The sequence below is a fragment of the Aquarana catesbeiana genome, linkage group LG02 (genome assembly GCF_042186555.1).
Source record: "Aquarana catesbeiana isolate 2022-GZ linkage group LG02, ASM4218655v1, whole genome shotgun sequence".
NCBI lineage: Eukaryota > Metazoa > Chordata > Amphibia > Anura > Ranidae > Aquarana > Aquarana catesbeiana.
In genome coordinates, this window is record NC_133325.1 from 351,605,698 (window position 1) to 351,629,451 (window position 23,754).

At 40.0% G+C, this 23,754-nt stretch overlaps 1 protein-coding gene across 1 annotated transcript in view; it reads right to left on the bottom strand.

Annotated features, from left to right (window-relative positions):
• Positions 1 to 527: 527 nt before the first annotated feature.
• The window catches only part of IFT57 (intraflagellar transport 57), a 29,051-nt gene continuing 5,824 nt past the window's right edge, over positions 528 to 23,754 (bottom strand). Inside the window, exons 2-12 of the mRNA XM_073614976.1 lie at positions 21,777 to 21,990; positions 19,709 to 19,871; positions 19,218 to 19,336; positions 17,256 to 17,346; positions 11,537 to 11,608; positions 10,569 to 10,691; positions 9,856 to 9,927; positions 6,341 to 6,472; positions 4,398 to 4,460; positions 2,672 to 2,738; positions 528 to 1,577 (exon numbers count right to left, since the gene is read on the bottom strand). Of these exons, the coding sequence (XP_073471077.1) occupies positions 1,399 to 1,577; positions 2,672 to 2,738; positions 4,398 to 4,460; positions 6,341 to 6,472; positions 9,856 to 9,927; positions 10,569 to 10,691; positions 11,537 to 11,608; positions 17,256 to 17,346; positions 19,218 to 19,336; positions 19,709 to 19,871; positions 21,777 to 21,931 (1,236 nt within the window). The 5' untranslated portion in view covers positions 21,932 to 21,990 and the 3' untranslated portion in view covers positions 528 to 1,398. The remainder of the gene's footprint in view (positions 1,578 to 2,671; positions 2,739 to 4,397; positions 4,461 to 6,340; positions 6,473 to 9,855; positions 9,928 to 10,568; positions 10,692 to 11,536; positions 11,609 to 17,255; positions 17,347 to 19,217; positions 19,337 to 19,708; positions 19,872 to 21,776; positions 21,991 to 23,754) is intronic.

A 23,754-nucleotide genomic window follows, 5' to 3' on the forward strand; every position in this document is an offset into this window, starting at 1 on the left:
TTGCTGAGTCCAGGTCCCCCTCCTGTCTACAGCCTCCTGGGATATGCCACAAATGCCAGGATGCTTTTGAACAGTGTACTCTAATCCATGCATCTCATAGTCAGAGCTGACTATCAAGTCCAAAATGGTGGCACGGGCCTGAAGCTGCTGCTGAAGATTTCAGGTTGTACGAAGACAGCTCTGGACTACATGGGCTGGTAAGTACCCATTTTGTAAAACTCAGCCGTTACAGCACATGTAGCTGCTGCCTTTTTCTTTTTACAGACCCACCTGAAGTTCCTCTTTAAGTGGGCTATTAATCCTTTCTACTGCAAACATTGATGACACAGGGAAGAGGAAAGGTAATTCGTTTTTTTTATATGGAGCACTTTGTTTTACAGTGGCTTTAACCTCTTTATGAGAGAAGGTAAAACAAATTCTAAAATGTTTAATTTTTTTTCAAATGAAAACTGGTCCAAAATATTTTTTTTTTAAAAAATCAATGTTTTTGAAATTTAGCAGTACATTTCTTGCATTTCCATGCCCTACCACCAAAGAACAACTCAACACAAATTCTCCTACTCCTAAGAATCGCAGCGATACCACAAATATGTATGTTATTTATTTTCTGTACCTGCAACAGGGCCGAGAAACAATAGCGTGCATTTATTTATTTTTATCCCATTTAAAAAACACACTGAGGCTAATTTGTTAAACCAATTTTTTTTTTAAATCCTACCTAAAATGCACGGACCCAGTCTTTTGACCCTAATCTTGAAACTGACTTTCATCAAACTGTGATCTAGCTATTTGATCTTTATTTTTTTAAACAAAACTTTTTTTTCTGGTTTACAATCTTCTCTAGCAAGGAGAGAAAGACACGCTGTTGTTTTTTTTTCTCCATTCAAGAGGAGAAAGAACTCAAGAACTGGCTCTTCTGGATTCTGATCTTTAGTACGAAACCCAGAGCTATTAGTGACAACTCAGCCTTCGTGCTGGGATGGCACTCTCAGCACAAACACAGATACATGTATATGCAGCCCAGCGAAAAAAGCCTCACGTCACTGAAGTCACATATGTGATTATGCTAAGCTAGAGGGGGTTGAAGAGGAACCTGGATCCTGATAAGGGGATCCTGGTATAACTGGGGACAACTAACACAGTGCCTGATATACTCTTTGATTCAACCCTTTCAAAGCAACAGTCAGTCATGCTCATCTTCATTCTTGTACATCTGTATACAGCTACTACTAATTTATTAAACATACGAAAGATATTTATTAACATACAATCAAAACAACAAAGTTTACAAAATAAAATAAATATATGCTAAATCATAAAAACAAAAAATCAAACCTGTTAAAAAAAAAAAAAAAAAAAGAAAAAAAAAAAGGACATTAGGCACAAGTGTTCTGTAGTTTAATAGTCTCCTATAGATGAGTCTGGAATGTTTGTGGCATGCATGTCTCTGGTCATGTTTGATTTCTCTTTCAGTTTGGACTGAAGCAGAGTATGTTCTACTACACCAATCCTGATATCCATCTGTACAATCTCTTGTTTTAGCTTGTTTAATCCTTGCTTCATCTTCACCAGTGGAGCTGAAATACAAATAACAACCTGCATTCACAGTATGTAAAGAACCATCTTTAATTTAAAAAAAAAAAAAAAAGTCAAAATATATTTGCAGACAAAAGTGCTATAAATTGCTAAATGATGCATTGACAAAGCAAGGTTGCCATATTGCATTATAATGTACAGACCTGAATTCCACGACTTCAATGTACTAGCGATAGCTGAAGTTGGGAAAAATGGTGCACATGAATGACTGTCTGGTGCGAATGTGGAAACTGGCCATCAAGTCATTTTTCTGCCTTTAATGTATGTTATATCAATCCTCCCTCCACTCCTTACCAATATGCTGATATTTAAAAAAAAAAACCTTTCTATTTTCATTACATAGCTTATTTTAGACCCAGTGGTGTCATGACTGGGTCTCTATGCAATACAGGCAGATCATGGCTGGTGGAAAAATCAAAATCAAAAACCACAAGTATCGTTAAGGAATAAACAACACTAAAGCCGCGTACACACAAGCGGAATGTCGGAAGCTTTTCATCGTCTTTTCCGATCGTGTGCGTGCCTCGTGTGTGACTTTTTTTTTCCGAAAATTCTGATGGACCTAGAAATAGAACATGTTCTAAATATTTCCGACGGAACCAATTCCTATCGGGAAAACCACTCGTTTGTATGCTGTTCCGATGGACCAAAAACGACGCATGCTCTGAAGCAAGTATGAGACGGAAGCTATTGGCTACTGGCTATTGAACTTCCTTTTTCTAGTCCCGTCGTACGTGCTGTACGTCACCGCGTTCTGGACGGTCGGACTTTGGTGTGACCGCGTGTAGGCAAGACCGCTTGACTGGAATTCCGTCGGAGTTCCGTCGGAGAAACCTTCGGGGTTTATTCCGACGGCAAAACTGGTCGTGTGTACGCGGCATAACTGTTTAATAGCTTGATTGACAAATGATCATATTCATTGAAAAGATCATGGTGGATTCTCCAATCAAATGTGACCAAATTCACCTTTTTCATGGGCTGAATTATCATTCCAAGCAAAAGATTGTTTAACAAAATCAAATCTATGATCCATTGTTTGTTTCTGTGTTTAACATTACCTAGATTTAGTACTTACCGCCATCAGTGATACTACTTCCTTTTTCTTCAATTTCCTGCTTAACTTTTTCTAGCTCTTCAGTAACCTAAAAAGAAATACATCTTTTGTCAGATGAGTGGTCATAAAAAGGTAAGCTTTAGAAGAGTCTTTTATGACCACCCATAAGCCTAGTACGCACAGGCCAAATGTGTATTCCGCATCATCCGGTTCAATATAAATTGCCGACATTCAGCCCATGTGTACTGGAGTCGGGCTTCTATCAATGGGGCATGACCAAGAAAGTTCTGCCGGTCGAATCCTGATCAGTGCTCTCAGCCACTGACTGAGAGCACTGACCAGAGTGTTCAAATGGGGGGGGGGGGGCATCCCCCTGTTAGAACACAATAGAAAAGCAGGGGATATTGCTGTACAGCGGTTCCTCCTGAGCTGTCAGTTTTTTTTTCCTTCAGCCCTGCTGGGTTGAACGAAAAAATAAACTATCAGTGTGTACAAGGGTTTAGTTTTAGGGTCATAACTATCCGGTAAGCTTCTTTGCGCACACCGTGGGTTGTGCAGCACAATGTCTGAACAAGATATTCCTTTCACAGCACAAGCAAGGGAATTGATCACGAGAATGTATCACTCTGTATTGCCTTTTGTATGGACGTTTTTGTTTGCATTATATTTGAATTTTGTCTGTATGTGATCACACATACATATTTTGATTATTTGTTTTCACACTTGTGTATTTTCCTAATTTATTTTTGTAATTTGTATTGATTTAGATCATACTAGGTGACATTTTCTGAATTTTACACCAAGTTAGAGCAACACACAGTTCTAATACTTCTCTAAACCTGAGTGTGGATTTTTCCTATATTGTTTACATCCTATACAGCATGATCAGCTAATATACAAGGATTTCTGGGCACACTGTAATAAAACATCCTGGAAATGTACATTGAGTAGTGAGACAAGTACATGGGGATGGTCAAAACAACTTCAGCCAATATCCCTCATATTGTGTTTCTGGTACTAATATCATTACAACACTCCTATTTTACCCGTCATTCAGCTCAATACACAATTTTAGTCTAAAGTAGAAAGTAATGCTCAACCAATATCATGAGCTTGTAGCTGAACCAAGTGTACCTGAAACATCACCCTAGAGTGTTTGTTGTTAGTCTTGTACACAGATAAGCACATGAGAGAAGACCTTGTTCTCTTGCCCTGTATACACTAAAGTAGGATACCTTGCTACACACACCATAAAACAGATAGGGAAATGTTGCAGGGAGGTGTAGCTTTCTAGGTGCAAAAAGCTGCATAAAATACATCCTGCTTGAACTGATATTTCACATGGGACAGGATTGGTGCTCCACTGCCATAGCCCAACCAACCTCAGATAGTGTTGTACAAAACGGATTTAATGTCTGTTGTCAGAGTGAGCTCTGTGTAGTAAAAGTCTGTCCTGGTGAGAAGACTACAATAGCCATTGTGTATGACAACATGTTATCTGAAGAAAGGGTGGAGCCTCCCACATTCTCCATGCTTCTGACTGCAAGTCTTCTAAGAATAGGTTTTAATCCCACAAACTGCAAATACTGGCAATGGAAGTGTTTACGGACTTACCAGTATAATCAATTGGAGTTCTTCTTCAAGAGTCAAATAGACGGACATATAAATTAAATTGTGAAAAGGTATGAAAGTTTCTGAATGGCTGTAAATTACCTTAAAGTAAAAATATAATATTCCAGTGCTTTACCTCAGACAGAATTCGCGTCTTCTCCGTTACTTTTGTTGTTAATTGCTGATATTGTTCTTTTAGCTAAAAGGAAAAAAAGAAAAAAACATAAAAAACACATTTAGGCCGGATTCACACCTATGCATTTTTTTGTGCATTTTCAGTTTTGCAGAAACACACTACAGTCCATTTAACATGGTTTCCTATGGGTCACGTTCACATCTGTGCATTTTATGGAAAGGGCCAGGGACCTTTTTCTGCTTTTTGGTTCCATGGACTTCAATTAATCAAATTCAGTCTGCATCTACTTTCTCACTCTAATTCAAGTAGTTCCACTTCAATAACCTCTAGCACACCTTTGGCGATATTGCTGAGATCACAATTTGGATACCTGACTGCCAGTGTTCCTTGTCAACTACTGATCAGCTCCTAGTTTGACATAGAGCCTGCTTATCACCGTGAGTCGTTTTTTTCTGTTTGTTTCTTCTCCTGCATCCATTGAGGGGACTTTAATCTGAAAACGGAAGGTGCTGACTGGTTTATTATCCCTAAGGCCCTGGCAGGGTTTTATGCCATCCGCTCATTATCACTGAAGTTCTGGTAAGGGCAATCATAGCTTATTTTGGACTGTTACCTACAATTAAGCTGAACATCCTACTATCTTTGAAGATTTGGACTTTTTCTGTGTTTATTATTGCTTCTCATAATTCTATCAATATTTGCTGGTGGTAGGCAACACTTCCACCTTACCTAATATTTTTTGTTTAGCGCAGTTTATAATTTTTCTTTAATCAAAATTGTGTATTGAGAAAAGCAAAATGCACCTGGAATATGCAAAATGAAACCTTCATTAGGTGTGAACCAGGCCTAAAGGTCTGCCCCTGAAATAGACTTGGTACACTGCACTATTTCCTGTTGAAATGCCCTTGAACTAATAATTAATTGACATCAGAAGTAAAATTATTATTTGGTGTAAAATATATTCTTCATCAGCTAACTCTAGCAATCTGCTGACCCCTACTGCTTTCCGGGAAAAAAAAAAAAACGGCAAAACATTTGGGACTGTGCCCAGAAAAAGCACATTTCAGGAAAAGCATACCAGTCCAGGAATTCAGTTACAAAAACTGGAGCAAGTTAACTGCAGCAAAAAGGGAAGTAGTTGCCCTGTATGACCAATGATATCCCATAATTTACCCAAACAATGAAACCAGATTTTCTGTTACAATCAAAGGAGAAGTATAGCCAAAAGCCCTTTTGGTCACACAACTTAAATTCCAAAATAAGTTAGGATGCTGTGTAAAATCTACATGCCAGCAACACGTCTTGAAAAAAAGTTAGGGCAGGGCAACAAAAAGCTGGCAACTAATTAGATTAATTATGATTAGGCTAACTGGGTTAAAATGATTGAGTAAAAAAAAAAAAAAGCATCTAAGACCCCATACACACTATTAGATTTTATGCAGATTTTTGTCTTCAGATTTACCAAAACCATGTAGTGCAAGGGCCCTCCTGATTGCATACAAATTGAAACTCCTAAGGTTTGACCTCATATTATATGGTTTTTGTAAATCTGAAGACAAAAATCTGCAGAAAATCTAACAGTATATGGGCCTTTAGAGTCAGAGTGTTTCGCGTGTAAAAATAGGCAGAAGTTCAAAAATCAGTGAAAAACGGTCTAAAAATTGTCGAATAATTTCAAAATAATGTTCCTCAACATAAAATTGCAAAGACACTAAATATATCATCATCTACAGTACATAATATCAAAAGATTCTAGGAATCTGGAGAAATCTCTATGTGAAAGGGACAAGGCGGAAACACAATATTGGACACCCTGTGATCTCTGGGCCTTCAGACGGCACTACATTAAAAACAGACATGATTCTGTGATGGACATCACTGTATGGGCTCAGGAATACTTCCAAAATCACTTTAGGATAAATATAATAAACTCAGAAGCTCACCTCACTTAGCTGGGCTTGTGCTGCTCGATACTCTTGAACCAGAGGATCCAGCTGGCTGTTAATATATTTCTCACGACTAGCCACTTTCTCCAAGGTTTTGCTGACCTCATTGTGAAGCTTGTCCAGATAACCCTGACAATGTATAAAAAATAGACGTCATTTACTGAAAAAGCATAAGATGTTACATATGAATGCATGTATAAATATGAAAATCCCACTAAAATTACTTTAAGGTGAACAATGTAATTAAAAAATATATGCTTACAGAATCTATATTCTACTTTCCTTTTTTGAGGCATTTTACATATTAGGAAAAAGGTGAAATAGGTAAAGGATCTTTTACCTGATAACCCATTACTTAGAAACTAGAACTAGAATCCTTTACAGCAGTAATAGAAAACACAAAATTGTAGGGCTGCATCTAATGATTATTTTCGTAATCGATTAGTTGGTCGATTGTTGTTTCCATTAGGTCCCCTTCACACTGCAGCAACTTGACGCTATTTTGCAGCGATTTCAGGGAATGCAATGTAAACTTGAGGTCTATGGACCTCAACTCGCATCAAAGTCGGACCAAAGTAGTGCAGGGACTACTTTGAAGTCGGTGTGACTTGAAGTCGCACAGATATGAATGGTACTCATTGGAAATCATGGGGTACGACTTGTCATGCGACTTTGCAGTCCCAAGTAGCACAAGTGTGAAAGGGGCCTAAATTGGATAAAAAAAAGCCTAAAAAAAAAAAAAGTGTGGTGTATAATTTAGTTATTATGTAAAGTTAAAAAAACAGACAATTTATTCTTGACTATCTATATGTAGTGGTAAATATAAATATATGGTGAAGGAACAAAATATCTAATCTACTCTTATAACAGGACAGAAGAGATATATAACCTAGCATTGCACTGATACTGGCCATATTAAAGCATTTGCACTCATGCAAATGGTACAATACTAAAACCGATACCTTCCTTGCGATTCTATTGACTTGCATTGACTTCTGTTAAATGAAGTCGCAACCCACAATGAAATCGGAGGTCCAAAACGCACTGATCAGCGGCTTTGAAATTGCACTGAAGAAGCGCCATTTCAAAGCCACAGAAGAACTATTCTTCCTAATTATAAAGAAACAGTAATCATTTTTCATTAATTCGAAAAAAAACCTGCCACAACATTAAAAATAGGCATCGGTAATTGATATCGAGGGAATACTTGAAGAAAAGTATCAGTACTCGTACTTCCTCTTCTGGGGTGCCCCGTCGGCGTTTCTTGCTCCTCCTGTCTTCAGAGTGCCCCTATAGCTAGCCACAAAATATAATATAGAGCTCCCCTATAGCAAGGTAAAAAAACTTCTGCCTTTAAAATCATATCCTTCTCCTTGCCAGGACTACATGTCTCATGAGGCATTGCTCATTACACATTCACAAGCTCTAAGGCACCTACTGACATGTATGAACGGTGTACTGAGCTGTATGTGTGCTGTACTGTGTATACTGATATGTATGTGAGTTGCCCTGTATTTTCTGACATGTAAACAAATAATGCATTCTGTATGCAGTTTAACTAATCGGATGACCAACCAATTTTCATAATCGATTATGTTGATTCGTTGTTTCTGCCCTACAAAATTATACACAAGAGCCCTCTCTTCAAAATCACTGTGAAGTGACTTTGATGAATGACATGTCAGGGCATATTGGTTGGAATGCAAAATGTAATCCTTTACCTTGTGCATGTAGTGGGAAAAGGATCATTAAACTTTCTCCCTTTCAGCAGCATAAATTCACATTATCTTTGTTCCCCTCTGCTCTGTCTACTATCAGGAAGTAAAAAAAAAAAAAAATACCTGGTACTTCTGGGACCCTTCTCCCATATAACACTACTGGTTATTCGTCCAGCATTGTCACATGGGGGCAGAAAGATAGTCCTAATCAGCCCTGTGTAAACTCTAAGAAGTTGGTTTGGAGAATACGCAGGGCTTTCCTTTGACTCATGGAAGCTGAAGTGAGTGGCAGGAGAGTGAGGAAAGGCGAGTACATGCTGCTGGGGAGGGGGAAGTTATATGACCTTGTTATTTTGCGATGCATGAGAAAAGTAAGAGTTAATTTAAGCTAGCTTTTCTATTTCATTAATTACATGCAAGTCATTGACACTTAAAAAGTGAAGAAAATGGGCTTCTTTAAAATATGTTTGGTTACCAGCAGTTATAATGAGCAGCAAGAGAAAAAAAGAGAAACTTACATAGAACCCCTAGGTCGGAATTAAAATTGTTATTTCCATTTAATCTCCACTAACACAACAAACGTTGGTTAGACAGGCCAGACAGTTATAGATATGAGGACAGTAAAAAACTGATAGCAAAGCAAGTGCAATGTGTATTTATTTAAAAAAATATTTATCCATTAGGAGGATAGGGGGGGCCACAAAGCACTGAATTCACCTGCAGGGTTTCTTTAGAAATACACCGGACACAGATAGATGGCAGTAGGCTTTATTAGCTGGCTTTTCTGTTTATTGTAGGCTATTATTTCTAAAACTTTATATCACACAGTTTTACTAACCTTTAACACTATGGAGCTGATTTACTAAAGGCAAATCCATTTGCACGGGAAGTGCAGTCACTATAGATCTGAGGGGAAGCTCTGCTAATTTTATCATCCAAACACGTGCAAGCTAAAATGCTGTTTTTTATTTTTCTTGCATGTCCCCCTCAGATCTACAGTGACTGCACTTCCAAGTGCAATTTCAGTGCACTTGCAGTGCAAAGTGGATTTGCCTTTTGTAAATAAGAATGTATAAGAAGTGCAGCGCTAATATTTTTTTAACGATTGTCAATTTAAACTAAACTATATGGGAATTGTCTGATCCTTCCTATATAGAGCACAGATATTTTTGTATACACATATGTATTTTCCTTACGTATGGAGTCACTGCATTGGGTATCTATTTATACCTTATCATAGTTTATTCTATTGATATCATATTAGTGCTGCACTTTCTTATACACATAGTTTTTTCACTTTGCAAAATCTATCTTTTGTGGTGCCGGATGCTACCACACAATTTAAAGAGACAGCGCGGTCTACCTGTTTTATAATTTTAACCTTTAACACTACTTCAGATGACAATAAAATCAAGTAACGATCAATCCAATTTACTTTACTTACTGCTTGATGGAACATAATTTGATGAGCTGCATTATGAGTCTTAAAGCCTAAGTGCAGCCAAAATCAAAAACAGAAAAATTAGCACAAGGAGCATAACTTAGTCAGTAGGATGTGTCCCTTGTGCTGATTCCTCTCCTTTTAGTACAGTAATCCCTTTCCCAGCAATCTTCCAATACAGCAGGGTTTAAGGCAACTAGGGGGCTGTCACAGGGTCTCATCAAGAGAGCCAGACTTTATAGCAGGAGGGGATAAATGAAACCTTTGAAACCAAAAGTGCAGATACAGAAACCAGATGTCTACTGTCAGTTGCCCCTACACAACAGCTACTTTTAGTATTAGGCTTAGCATACCTTTGTTTCCTTCAAGGATGTTTCGATTCCATCTTTGTGTTGGTGCATTTGATCAACATGTATCCTCCAATCCTAAAAAAATAAACAAAATCTCTTTCTTGTTACAAGGTGGAATACATTATGTTTGATACATAAAATACTGTTCTTACTGCTAAAGCTTGTGATGTCATAGTCACCACCTTAATATAAACTGAAAAACAAACTGAAAATGTTATAAAGACCCCAAACATTGTACAGGAGACCATCCAAAAAAAAAAAAAAAAAAAAACAGTCCTTTTATATTACAGAGCATGAAGTGCAGTAAAATGCATTAAGCCACAGCAGAAAGAAATCAGTTTCCATTATCAGCCTAATTCCTAGTTAGGCTGCCCACACATACATGGCTCAGTTTTTGTTGACCAGCTAATCAAAAAAACACAAGCCCCCTCATTCACACAAGCGAGGTAGATGGAGGAAGCCTCCCTACTGTGCTATTGTAGTCTGACAGTGGGGAGTCTTTGGCTGCCAGACTACACTGAGCCACGCTGCAGCGCCGATCAAAGATTTTCCAACAAGCCCATTCATGAGAAGTTGATCAGTAGATTGATTCTCACGAACAGGAACAGCCATTGATTGAAATTTAGCTGGTCCTTGCTGGTCCGAACAAATTTTGATCCATCTATGGTCAGCTTTAATCCATATGTGTATTACAAGTAACAAGAATAACAACTTACCTTATTATCAGTTCTGACTGTGACCTTCAGCTGTGGAAGTACTCGTTCCACTTCCAGGTACCACTCTGCTGCATCTGTTTTAGATTCCAAAATTTCCTCTGGTTTAGAGGTTTCTCCAACATTCTAAAGACATGAAATTATTTTTTTTTTCTTGGATTTATTTACACCAGGTAGACACTAATCTCTAATACTTTATGCAGGTAAAAAGAAATAAAATATCTTCATCTTTCATGCTTTTCACTTCTTAGCTGCAAAACTTATTGGCTTTAGCAACGATGTCCAATTATGTGCTGAGTGAAATCTGGAGGCGGTCTTTGATGGCTTTCTTCTGAAAATGCTAGATACCTAGCTATCATTATGATCTGCTCAGTGCAATGCTTTCTAAGTCACTGACTCAAAACAAAAATGCAACTGCAGATGTTAGAACACCTCACTAGTTTGAAACCAGCGACTTAGGAAGCAATGACCCAGTAGATAAGCATTTCAGTCATACAAATAGCTTTTTTGGAAGGATATTAGAAACAGGAACCTATACGTTTCATTCAGCATAGCTTTTCTTTAAAGTGCATATAAAGCCTAACCATTTTTTCTTCATCTTGGCTAAAGTAAGGAAGGGTAATATCTCAAGTGCTGCTTTCTTCCAACTTAATATTTCTCTTTTTTAGTTAAAGAAAACATCTTGATAATGGTTTCCAATATAAAAATAGATAAGATCACTAAACTGAACCCATTAATGATTTTACGTCAATGTCTAAAGATGGGAGTGTGTTGCTATGTCCATTTACTAATTTTCTAATAACCAAAAAGTCAGGGGGGAATTTGTAGAACCCACATCACTGAACCATCATGACCAATGCTCATACTGAAGCTTTTTTTTTTTTTTCAGAAAAGCTAGTATTTTTTCCTGAATTTGTACTGCACTTATATTATGTGGTCAGCTGCAAACAACACAGTACTTGTGTACTTGCCTTTTTATTACTTTGTGCTTTCAGAATGTTTAAATCTACCAAGTGTTCCTCATCATTGTCAGATTCTTCTTCCTGAAAAAAATGAAATAACATTACATACTTGGATTCGGCTTTTGGATTCGAAAAAATACGAAGAGTTATGTAATATGTGCAAATATATATTGAAGCCTGACACATTATTATTACGCAAGATTTATATAGCGCCAACGGTTTACACAGCACTTTACAACATAAGGGCAGACAGTACAATTACAATACAGTTTAAAGAGGAAGAAAATCCTGATGGGTTTTACTTCCTTCCTTTGCCCCTGCAAAGTAAATGCATAATGTGCTAGTATGCATTGCATACCAGCACATTATGCGACACTTACCCGCAAATGAAGCCCGTGCCGTCCCCGCTGCAGGCCGCATCCATGTTTGCTCCTCTTCCTTCCAGGGCCACGGATTCCAGCTCTGTGACTGGCCATAGCCACATGGCATGCGCGTGGGAGATGCCAGTCACGGCACTCGCTTGTGATCAAATGGCACAGGGGGTCCGCTTCTTCACAGCGCATGCACCAATGACATCATCGGCGCAAAACACCGTAAATATCTCCAAAACGGCGCACGTTTAGGAGATATTTACAATACTTATAGGTAAACTTTATTATAGGTGCGCTGGTCTCTTGGTTCCGCAACCTGGTGGTGACCCCTCTGGTGACAGGGAAAAGATTTATTCTTTCTTCGGCATATACCAGTGACAGTGCATAGGAAAAAATGGGACAAAGAGCCCCATGACTTAGTTAATCTGGCATATCATATGGATAAGAACTATGAAAGGAAGTTTCCGGTTAGCTCCCTTACAATTGCACAGTTTGTAGACAATATCAAATCAAGGGAAGAGATTGATTAGGCTGAATACTACTTGTACAAGGTACTTGTTTGTCTGGCTGAGTAACTTCACCAAGGAATCCTGGATCTGATGACCTGACTTCTTACCCGCCACTCTAAGACATCTATACCAAGCTTTAAGTGACCTACCAGACTGAAAAGCTGGGGGTCGTTTTGATCTGGTGAGTGGGGATACACGAGGGGGTGTTTTGTACCTGAATTTTCTGAAGCACCTTTTCCCTGCACTTTGGATCGGAGCACCTTTAGTCACCAACTTTGGACTTTGTATTGTCTCACCATTTATATATTCTCATTTTCACTTATTGGGTTTGCAAGCGCTATATTTATATATAAACCTTATTATAGGCTTACGTATAGGTACAACTTATACAGAGAGGTTTACAACCTCTTTAATACAGTAGGAATCAGACAGCCCTGCTTGTTAGAGCTTACATCTAAGAGGAATGTGAAGCACGTGTCCAGGCCCGACTGGCTTACACAGCCTGGCTGCCGAGACTCTGAAGGGACTGAGGTAGTCCACATGCAAACAGACTGGCGTGTCTGAGTCTACTAAGTACCAGCCTGTACGTGAATAGACAGCAAGTCCAGTCTGGTGACTGAAGGAACCAGTTCAGCAGGAAGGCTGAGACTGGGGCAGTTCTGTACTAAGCATAAATAGACAGAGCTGTGTGACAACATAGTCAGGAGGCTGGAATGCATTTGTGTTTGCTGTTATGCTAAACAGTGTTGTGTTACTTTTATGTTTGGATGAATAAAAGTGTCAAAAAGCCGTATAATGAATTTTGCTGAGTAGCCTTAGTCCCTGGAAAACTCTCCATTTGAAACTAAATCCCACAAAACATACACTGGCAGGAATATCTTTTACAACAAGCAGAATGGATTCAACTTCCAACATATTTGGTTGCACAGGGCAAATCTTGATGAAATGAAGAGCCACATTTGGAGGACATCAGATCTCCACCAATGCATGTGTTCAGTAGCAAGCACTAAAGAGCGTTTAAGGTCCTCCTTTGAAATCAAATGTGAATATATACTACATTTGGTGATCTGCCCTCCCCAGATGATAAATGTCAAAAGAAAGTCTGAGCCTAACAGATCCAACACTGATAATAAGACCTGGATTTGCCACTGAAGAACAGGAAATCCAGATTTGCAGCAACCAAGATGTGAGCAAATACACCAGTGAATGTGGCTTTGTAACCATTAGTTACAAGATCAGTCAAGTGACCATCTCTTTATAAATATTCCCCTAAGTATTATTACTTTTCATGTTTCCTATGAATGGCAAATCCAAACATTAGATTATGTAAAAAGGTAGCATGAAAAAAAAAAAAAATAAAGGACATTCACATACAATAGCTAGTAACATCAATGTGCATCACTGGAAAGCTCCAGCCAACCTGAAAATCAGGTTTAAAAGCATACATGACGGTCGGTGGAACATAGCATCCAGTTAAATATTTGAGCATTATTTAGTTCATAACCTCAAAATATGGAATGATGAATGCCGATGGCCAAGGTTTCCGTCAAAGGGTGTCTCAAGGTCAGGAACATCTGCTGTGCTTTCTCTTTAGCTAACCCTTAGAGCTTTAAGAATCCTTGGTCATGTTAAAAATGGTAATTTGTAAAATAAAGACAGTACACAGTTGTGCTCAAAATTTTGCATACATTGGCAGAAATGTTGCCATTGATATTGGAAATATGACCGATCGTGTAAAAAAAAAAAAACTGTCTTTTATTTCAGGATAGTGATCATATGAAGCCATTTATTATCACATAGTTGTTTGGCTCTTTTTTGAACATAAAATGATAACAGAAATCACCCAAATGGTCTTGGTCAAAAGTTTACATTCTCTGGAAGTTTGGCCTTGGTACAGACACACAAGGTGACACACAGGTTAAAATGACAAGTAAAAGTTAATTTCCCACATCTGTGGCTTTTTAAATTGCAATTAGTGTCTGTGTATAAACAGTCAATGAGTTTGTTAGCTCTCACGTGGATGCACTGAACAGACTAGATACTGAGCCATGGGGAGCAGAAAAGAATCTTTAAAAGACATGCGGAACAAGGCAATGGAACTTTATAAAGAAGGAAAGGGATATAAAAAAAGATATCCAAAGCCTTGAATATGCCAGTCATTACTGTTCAATCACTTATTAAGAAGTGGAAAATTTGAGGATCTTTAATACCAAGCCAAGGTAGACCAAGAAAGATTGCAGCCACAAGAAGAATTGTCCGGGATGCAAAGAAAAACCCACAGGTAACCTCAGGAGAAATACAGGCCACTTTGGAAAAAAACAGTGTGGTTGTTTCAAGGAGCACAATATGGCGATACTTGAACAAAAATGAGCTGCTTGGTTGAGTTGCCATAAAGATGCCTTCAGAGCGCCAATGCCAAAAAAAGCTTGGTTACAATATGCCCCACAACATCTTGACACGCCTCATAGCTTCTGGCACACTGTAATCTGGTGTGACAAGACCAAAAGAGAGCTTTATGTTCACAACCATACATGCTATGTTTGGAAAGGAAGAATACCATCCTCATTGTGAAGCATGGTGGTGGCTCACTGATGTTTTGGGGATGTGTGAGCTCTAAAGGCAAGGGGAATCTTGTGAAAATTGATGGCAAGATTAAGGCAGCATGTTATCAGAAAACACTGGCAGACAATTTGCATTCTTCTGCACCTAAGCTGCTTATGGGACGCTCTTGGACTTTCCAGCGTGACAATGACTCTAAGCACAAGGCCAAGTTGACAGTGGTTACAGCAGAAAAGGTGAAGGTTCTGGAGTGGCCATCACAGTCTCCTGACCCCAATATCATCGAGCCGCTCCGGGGAGATGTCAAACATGCGGGTCATTCAAGACGACCAAAGACTTTGCATGCCCTGGAGGCATTTTGCCAAGATGAATGGGCAGTATTACCACCTGCAATAATTGGGGGCCTCAGACAACTATTACAAAAAAACTGCACGCTGTCATTGAAGCTAAATGTGGCAATACACAGTATTAAGAACTGAGGGTATGTAGACATTTGAACAAGGGTCGTTTAATTTGTTTATTTGTTGGCATGTTTTGTTTTATGATTGTGCCATTCTTTTATGACCTACATTTGAATATGATTCCCATAAGGTCCCTTTCACACATTAAATGTCCATTTTCACTTGCTCAACAGGGATCGATCCGTTGATCCCCGCTGAGCAGGCGGATGACAGATCCGTCTCTGCTCATTGTGCGAAGACGGACCTGTCAGAGCCTCGCTCTCCTCTATGGGAGATCAGATGAAACCGGACCGCCTGTCCGTTTTCATCCGATCCAATCTGCCGATGATTGAAAAATAGGGTTTCCATCCGTCTGAATTTAGCGGATTGAATGTCAGCGGACATGTCACCGCTACATCCATTGCTTCATAGAACTGCATGGAGCGTCCGTTCAGGTCCGCCTAAAAAAATGACTGGCTGACCTAAACGGTCCGCATGTGTGAAAGGGGCCTAGGATATAAAAGAAATGTGTTTTGCCTACTCACTCAGGTTTTCTTTAAAAATGGTACATACTATTACCAATTTTGCAAGGGTATGCAAACATTTAGGCACAACTGTATGACACAGTTACTATAAAACAGATACTAACCACTCCGGATCGCCCAATAACAGATTTACTGCTGCAGGGCTGCCCTCCTGTGCAGAATCATGTATTCATACATGATTCTGCACTTTCGCTTACAGGGGGCGAGCGCCACCGGTGGGTCGCTTCTGTTGTGATTAATCACAGCAGAAGCTGATCTGCGAGTGCCGGGCACTGGATGTCCACTGGCACCCACAGACCATCGGGCAGAGACTCAGAACGAAGCTCTGCCTATATAAACAAGGCAGATCTCCTTTATGACAGGGGGAAGGGATGGATTTTGTCAGGGAATAAAATCCATCTCTTCTCCTAGTAAAAGCAGCACACGTCACAAAAACACTGGCTAGCCACACAGTTAACCCTTTGATCGCCCTAGATGTTTAACCCCTTCTCAGCCAGTGTCATTAGTACAGTGAGAGTGCATATTTTTAGCACAGATCACTAGTAGTGTCCCTGGTCCCCAAAAAGTGTCAGTGTCCGATTGTCCACTGCAATATCGCAGTCTTGCTATAAGTCGCTGATCGGCACCATTCCTAGTATATAAAAAAAAAGAAAGAAAAATTCTATAAAATATATACACCATAGTTTGTAGATGCGATAAACCAATCTATATAAGCTTATTGGGATTTTTTTTTTACCACAGACATGTAGAAGAATACACATTGGCTTAAATTTATTCGATCTTTTACATTTTTATATTAGACTTGTATTATAGCAGAGATATATATTTTTTCACATGTGCCACTCTTTTTATTGTTTATAGCGCCAAAAAACAAAAAAACAAAAACGAAAACAAAAAAAAACAAAAAAAAAAAAAATGCAGTGGTGATCAAATACTACCAAAATAAAGCTCTATTTGTGGAGGAAAAAAAGACACACATTTTATTTGGGTACAGCGTTGCATGACCACGCAATTGTCAGTTAAAGTAACGCAGTGCCGTATCGCAACAAATGGCCTGGTCATGGGGGGGGGGGGGGGTAAATCTTCTGTAGGTCAAGTGGTTAAAAACAGAAAAAAAAATATTGACCCAAAACTATTACAGTTTATCCTTAAGAAGGGTTCTATTCAGACCTACTCGCTAAAAGTTACATTTAATATATGTTGTTCTTCTAATAGTCTTCATATTTATGGCATAAGTTCAGCTTAACCAATTCCGAGTGGAAGCCCCTTTTTCTGCAGATACTTATTAAATTCATAATACTCACAACAATTTCATCTTCAAATTTATTTAATGTTAACTCTGCATCATCCTCCACTATAACCTCTTCATCTAACTCCTCTGAAGGGTATACAGGCCTGAAATGGAAAAGGCATAATAAAAAAAACATAGTATAAAAAGGGTACTACAGCATTTAGGCTGGGTTCACACCATTGTTCCCTGCATCCAATTCGTAATAGCAGGAGATTTTGGCTGGCTCTCTATGGAGCCAGTTCACATATCTCCGCAGCAGGTCTGGTGCGTTTTGCAAAAAAACGATGTGCGTCTTTTGGTCTGAATTCAGCCCAAAATTCTGGCTGAAATCGGACCTGAAACGGTGAACCGGCATGCACCGGACCCCTGCTTGAGACGGATGTGGGGATGGTGTTAACACAGCCTAAAAAGATTAAAAAAAAAAAAGGGGGAGGAGGGCAGAAGTAATTAAATTTTGATTATCAAAATTTCTTTCTAGGCCCGAAACATGGTTATTTACCTGTAGAATTCATAAAGAAAACAAAGTTATTTAAAGCGTACTGTAATATTCCCAGTAGACTAAAGCATGCCTACTAATATTCCTAATGATAAGTCCACTGAGTATTATGGAACATACAATATTGTATGCTTGCAGGTCAAGTGGCAAAAGCAGTTTAAAGCAAAGTATAACTGCACATTGTGAAGTAACAAGGCTATTTTGTCAGTGCCCAGATAAGTTAATGTGGCTTAGCTTTCCTTTTTCCTCTTTGTCATTTAAGTAAAAAACACATTTTCAGGGAAAATCAAAGAAATATGCCATTATTGTCATGAATAGGGCTAGCCATAGGGGTTGATTTTACTAAAACTGGTGCAGCTCTGCATAGAAACCAGCTTTCAGGTTTTAGGCCTCAATCTCACGAGGCGGATCCGCTTCCACGGAGTCTGCTGGCTCAGCGGGAGATCTCTCCGTTGATCTCCGCTGAGCCGGCGGATGACAGGTCCCTCTCTGCTCACTGAGCAGGGAGGGGCTTATCGAGCGCCGCTGGTTTCTATGGAGAGATCGGACGAAAACGGACAGCATGTCCGTTTTCATGAGATCTCACCCGATCCGATAGCGACGGATCTGAACGTAGAGGCATCCGTCTGCTTTTAGCGGATCGGAACGGGTCGGATGTCCGCGGACATGTCACCGCTGACATCAGTCGCTCAACAGACTAGCATGGAGCGCCAGTTCAGGTCCGCCGACAAAACTGGCAGGCGGACCTGAACGGTCCAATTGTGTGAAAGGGGCCTTATTGTCAAAGCTTAATTGAACAAGCTGAAGTTAGAAGCTGATTAGCTTACCATGCACAGCTGCAGATTTTGCACTCTGCAATTTTAGTAAATCTACCCCATAGTATAGTAGAGTTACAGATTAGAAATCAATATGTGGAATGTGGATGGATGGAGAAATCTCTCCGGTCGGCTGTTTTAGTGCTGTGACTGTCTGAATATTTGAACAGTAAGAGCAGCTGACAGAATGCAGTCACTGTTCGGCTGACAACCTTGCACCTGCCTGGCTCTGTCGTTTTTTCAATCAACTTTTGTGGAGCCAGGCGGTGCCAACAGGGACACCTGCATCTAGAATTTTGTCCGATTCGACAGGAAATTCAAGCCATGTACAACCAGGTTAAAAGCAACAAAAATTTGGTGGCCACAAAGAATACATGAAGAATGCAATTAAAGGATTATTTGCACCTATAAACTTTTTTTTTACCTATCATACCAGCTTTATTCTATTCCAGTAGTGTGCAGTACTCCAGAGCAGCCAATCAATAATAATAATAGTTTTTATTTAATTAGTTTTATTAATGATGATGCTTTTTAATTTGATTCTAGTTCGCTATGAGTTTCTGCACATTTATTGTTTTGCCGTATGTTATTTCAGTGCAATGAAACAATCAAGGTCTGGATAATAAGATTCTATTTTCACATCATACTTCACAGCATCTCTCACCTTTTCCAGGTAAAGTTTGTATGTTTTAAAACTTCTTCTGTTAGGAAATCAAGCACATAACACACTTGTTCTCCATAGCCTGCCTTTAGTTTGGAAGGAGGAAAGTCAGCTGTGCCACCCTGAGAGACAGACCAGAACAAAAATAATTACAGTCCAAGCATTTCCTTTCTTTTAGCAGTTTAGAGGTTACATCTAACTTTTTATATGTCTTGACAGCAAAAGCAATGAATCTAAGCTACCAGGTCTGTCCATTATAGCAGGGTCTTAGTATTCCAATGCATTTTATATTTTACATTACATAAATGCATCCTGCTGCATGAGAGGAGTAAGAAATAATGGCAGTGGGAAATAGAGAGGATCCGCATGGAATCTTTGAGAGATATAATGAACAAAGCCAATGGATGAATCTACAAACAGCTAAAGCTCCAGTTTTAGGCAGGCTGACCTTTCAGTCCATTCTCATATGGTGAATCCTTTAAAGTGCAACTTACAAATGACCGGAGCTCAGTGAGGATTTTGGAAACTGTAGCATTAGGGTCATCATATTCTTGTGGCTGTTCAAAATGGTGTCCAGCCTTGTTTATCAGCCAAGCTGCAAGTGTGCAAAACATAAAGAACTGCTCCCCGGAGTTTGTAGGCAAGGCAAAATACAATCTGTTGAAGGAAACATACATGCATTACAGAAGGCTGTTGCAAAACATATTTCTTAATGTGATTTTAAAGGCTAATTTTTTATTCATAACATAATAGTAGTAGCTGTTTATTTTGAACATGTAAAAAATATAAACATAAAGAAGAAATTGCAAAGTAATCATATAGTAATAGTGGAGACACAAAAAAACAAACATAAAACTGTAAAAAAAACAAAATAATTTGGTTTGCATATCCGAAAAAGGAGTGGAAAGAGGTACCAGGCTTAAAGTGGAGTTCCAGCCGTTATTGTGTTTATTAAAGATCAGCAGCTACAAAAAGTGTAGCTGCTGACTTTTAATAAACAGACACTCACCTGTCCCACAATCCAGCGGTGCGGCCGCCTGAAGCCTCGCTTCTCTCCCTCTCCTCTTCGCGTCGCCGGCATCACTGCCGTGGGCAGTCCTGAATGGCTGAGCAATCTTCTGGGACCTGTGACGTGTCCTGGAAGATTGCAGGGAGGGAGGGGCCGCCTAAGCAGCCCGAGCAGAAGTGGGAGCTGGGTACCTGTCAAAACTAGTTACCCGCTTCCCCCCAAAGAAAAAAAATGACATGTCAAATGTGGCATGTCAGGGGGTGAGGAGTCCTTAAAGAGGAACGTCCACTTTCAGGTGGAACTCCGCTTTAAATAAACAAGTTATACTTACCTGTACTGTGCAATGGCATTGTACAGAGTGGTCCCATACCTCCCTCTTCTGAGGTCACCCGCCAGCACTCTCTGCTTCTCCTCTACTGCGAGTGTCCCCATAGCAAGCCGGCTGCTATAGGGGGGGGAGCTTGTGTGGCCCGCCCCCCACTCTCTCCTCACAGGATTTAATTGACAGTAGCAGGAGCCAATGGCTCCTGCCTCTGTGTCCTGTGAGAGCATTGATAGTGAAGATCACCGCTGCAGACAGGCACAGTGCTGGATTGAGAAAGGACTTAGGTAAGTATTTAGGGCGGTGAGGAGGCAATACAACTACAGGGACATTTTTTACCTAATTGCAGGGAGAGCATTAGGGTAAAAATGCCTTTGGAACCACTTTAAACCTAATTCAAAACATTTTATTTTGTTATGAATAGAGCTGGGAAGGCTTAGACCTCAGTTTCTTTATTTCAAAGGAAGCACAAACAAATACACATTGTACATTAGAGCAAGGAAGGGTATATACAGTATATATATTAGAGCACAGAGGGGAAGGTGCTTGTGGACCTGCTGGAAGAGGACGAACCTTACTATATGTATCATAGGCTACAATAGTGAATTACAGCTCTATCATTAGTCACATGGAGGTGTCATCAGGATAATTTGTTTGAGCCATGCTGGCTCAAATTAGGTGGGTAAACAAATACCATTCCTATGTCATTCAGTAAGGCCCCATTCACACTTGTGCGACTTGTAATGCGACTTCAGACCCCAAAGTTGCATGACGAGTTGCACACCATGTTTTCCATTGAGTACTGTTCATATCTGTGCGACAAGTTGCAGCGATTCGACTTCAATATAAAACCTCAAAAGTCACATGAAATTTGCACCTGAATGATATACATGCAACTTCTAGAGCACACAGTGTCACATGGTCAAAGCCAAAGTTGCACCAAAAATCGCATAAAAGTCACACTGTAATGCAGCTATGGAAATCGCACAATTTTGAAGTTGCACAAGTGAGAATGGAGCCTTAGGGTTTACTATTTTAACACCATGCAATCAGACTACTTGAAGGGTAATTTTGTACATTGGTTTATATGATGAGTGGCTCTATAGTGAGTGAGGACCTTATATGCAACCTACAATCAACATATCTGGGAATCAGTAGATATAAATAGACTTAACATATTCTAGTTGTATAATGAGTACACGAGTTTCAGCAACTTACAAGCCTTACTGACCTGGAAATTGGCCTCATGTTATGCTTTTTTAGAACTTCATCTTCATAGTTAAGTAGCCTCAATTTATCCAGAAGGTCTTCCATGAGAACAAAAACCTGGAAGGCAGCCCCCGGGCCACGGTCCTCTTCTTCCATTCTTCTGCTGTCTTCTGCCATTGCAGGTCTAAGCTAGATGGCTTTTACTAGTGTTCACAGTCCACTTGCTATCTTCTTCTCTGAAATTAGATTTTAACTATTACATGTACATCCCAATGTTTGGCAGTGAAATGCTTTTATGATATCCTGTTAATACTCCAAGATATAAATATATACAGTATATAACATAGTGGGTTTTGGTCATGTAATTGAAATGTTCATAATTAGATTTTACTAAAAAGAAATATTGAAATGCCGCCTCACCAGTGCCCATCAGATGCCGCCTCACCAGTGCCCATCAGATGCCTCCTCACCAGTGCCCATCAGATGCCTCCTCACCAGTGCCCATCAGATGCCGCCTCACCAGTGCCTGAATCACACAGAGCGGCGATGTCCCGCTGTGTCACGGAGCTGGATTTGAATTGCCCGGGCCGGGTGGCCACTGTAACAAAGTCCCGCCTCCTAGACTGGCTCTTATAATACACGTCACACCGGTTCAATTTCCCGACAATTGCATTAGCATGCCGTCTATCACATGAGGCGGGACATTGTTACAGGGGCTGCTGAACATTTCAGCTCTGTAACACAGCGAGAGATCGCTGGTCTGCGCAACACACAAAAGGAGGGGAGAAGGGAGGGGAGGACTCTGACGGGCGCACCAGGATGACACCCCCGCAATGTGTGGCACCCAGGGTGGACCGCCCCCTTTTCAATGCCATTATCTGCATCTTTTTTTCTTTCGGACGCATGCCAAAAACACCATTTTTTTGGCGGATTTGTTTTCAGTGCACCTCTAGATTCTAGTCTGAACTCAGCTGAGCAATACTGCCAGGAAGTTATCACTGCACGCCACCAATCATAAACAGCCGAGACCATACCCACCCTGCAGTCACACATACACAAGGGGTGTGTATACATGTGGATGTGGAGTGGGGAATGCCTAGACTGTTTATGATTGGCATTGTGGTGTGACAACTTCCTGGCGGGATAGCTCAGGTTGGTTTGAACTAGGATCTGAACCAGGGATTGGCTCAGGAGTGTTGGGACAGAAGTCCGAACTTGCCTTAGCTATCCTGTCAGGAAGTTGTCAAAGAAGACAGCCAATTATAGGCAGCACAGGTATTCCCCACCCTCTGATTGGCTCCCATCTTTGACAGCTTTAAAACTGTGTCCAAACCCACCTGAGCTCATACCAGGAAATAACTAGCAGAAGCTGGAGGGGTTGAAAAGGGGGCAAAGTCAGACCTTTTGTAAGGTCAAGAAGTTGTCAGCAAATAAGCTTTTCACCTTGAAACAAGCTAGATGCGCTGCTGGATATTTACACTTACCGCACACTTTATTAGGTACACCTTGCTAGTACCGGGCTGGACCCCCTTTTGGCTTCAGAACTGCCTTAATCCTTCATGGCATAGATTCAACAAGGTGTTGGAAACATTCTTCAGATTGTGGTCCATATTGACATGATAGCATCACACAGTTGCTGCAGATTTGTTGGCTACACATCCATGATGCAAATCTCCTGTTCCCCCACATCCCAAAAGGTACTCTATTGGATTGAGATCTGGTGACTGTGGAGGCCATTGGAGTACAGTGACCTCATTGTCATGTTCAAGAAACCAGTGATGAGATGATTTGAGCTTTGTGACATGGTGCATTATCCTGCTGGAAGTAGCCATCAGAAGATGGGTATACTGTAGTCATAAAGGGATTGACATGATCAGCAACAAAACTCAGGTAGGCCGTGGTATTTAAACGATGATAAATTGGTACTAAGTGCCCAAAGTGTACCAAGAAAATATCCCCCAAACCATTACACCACCACCAGCCTGCACTGTTGATACAAG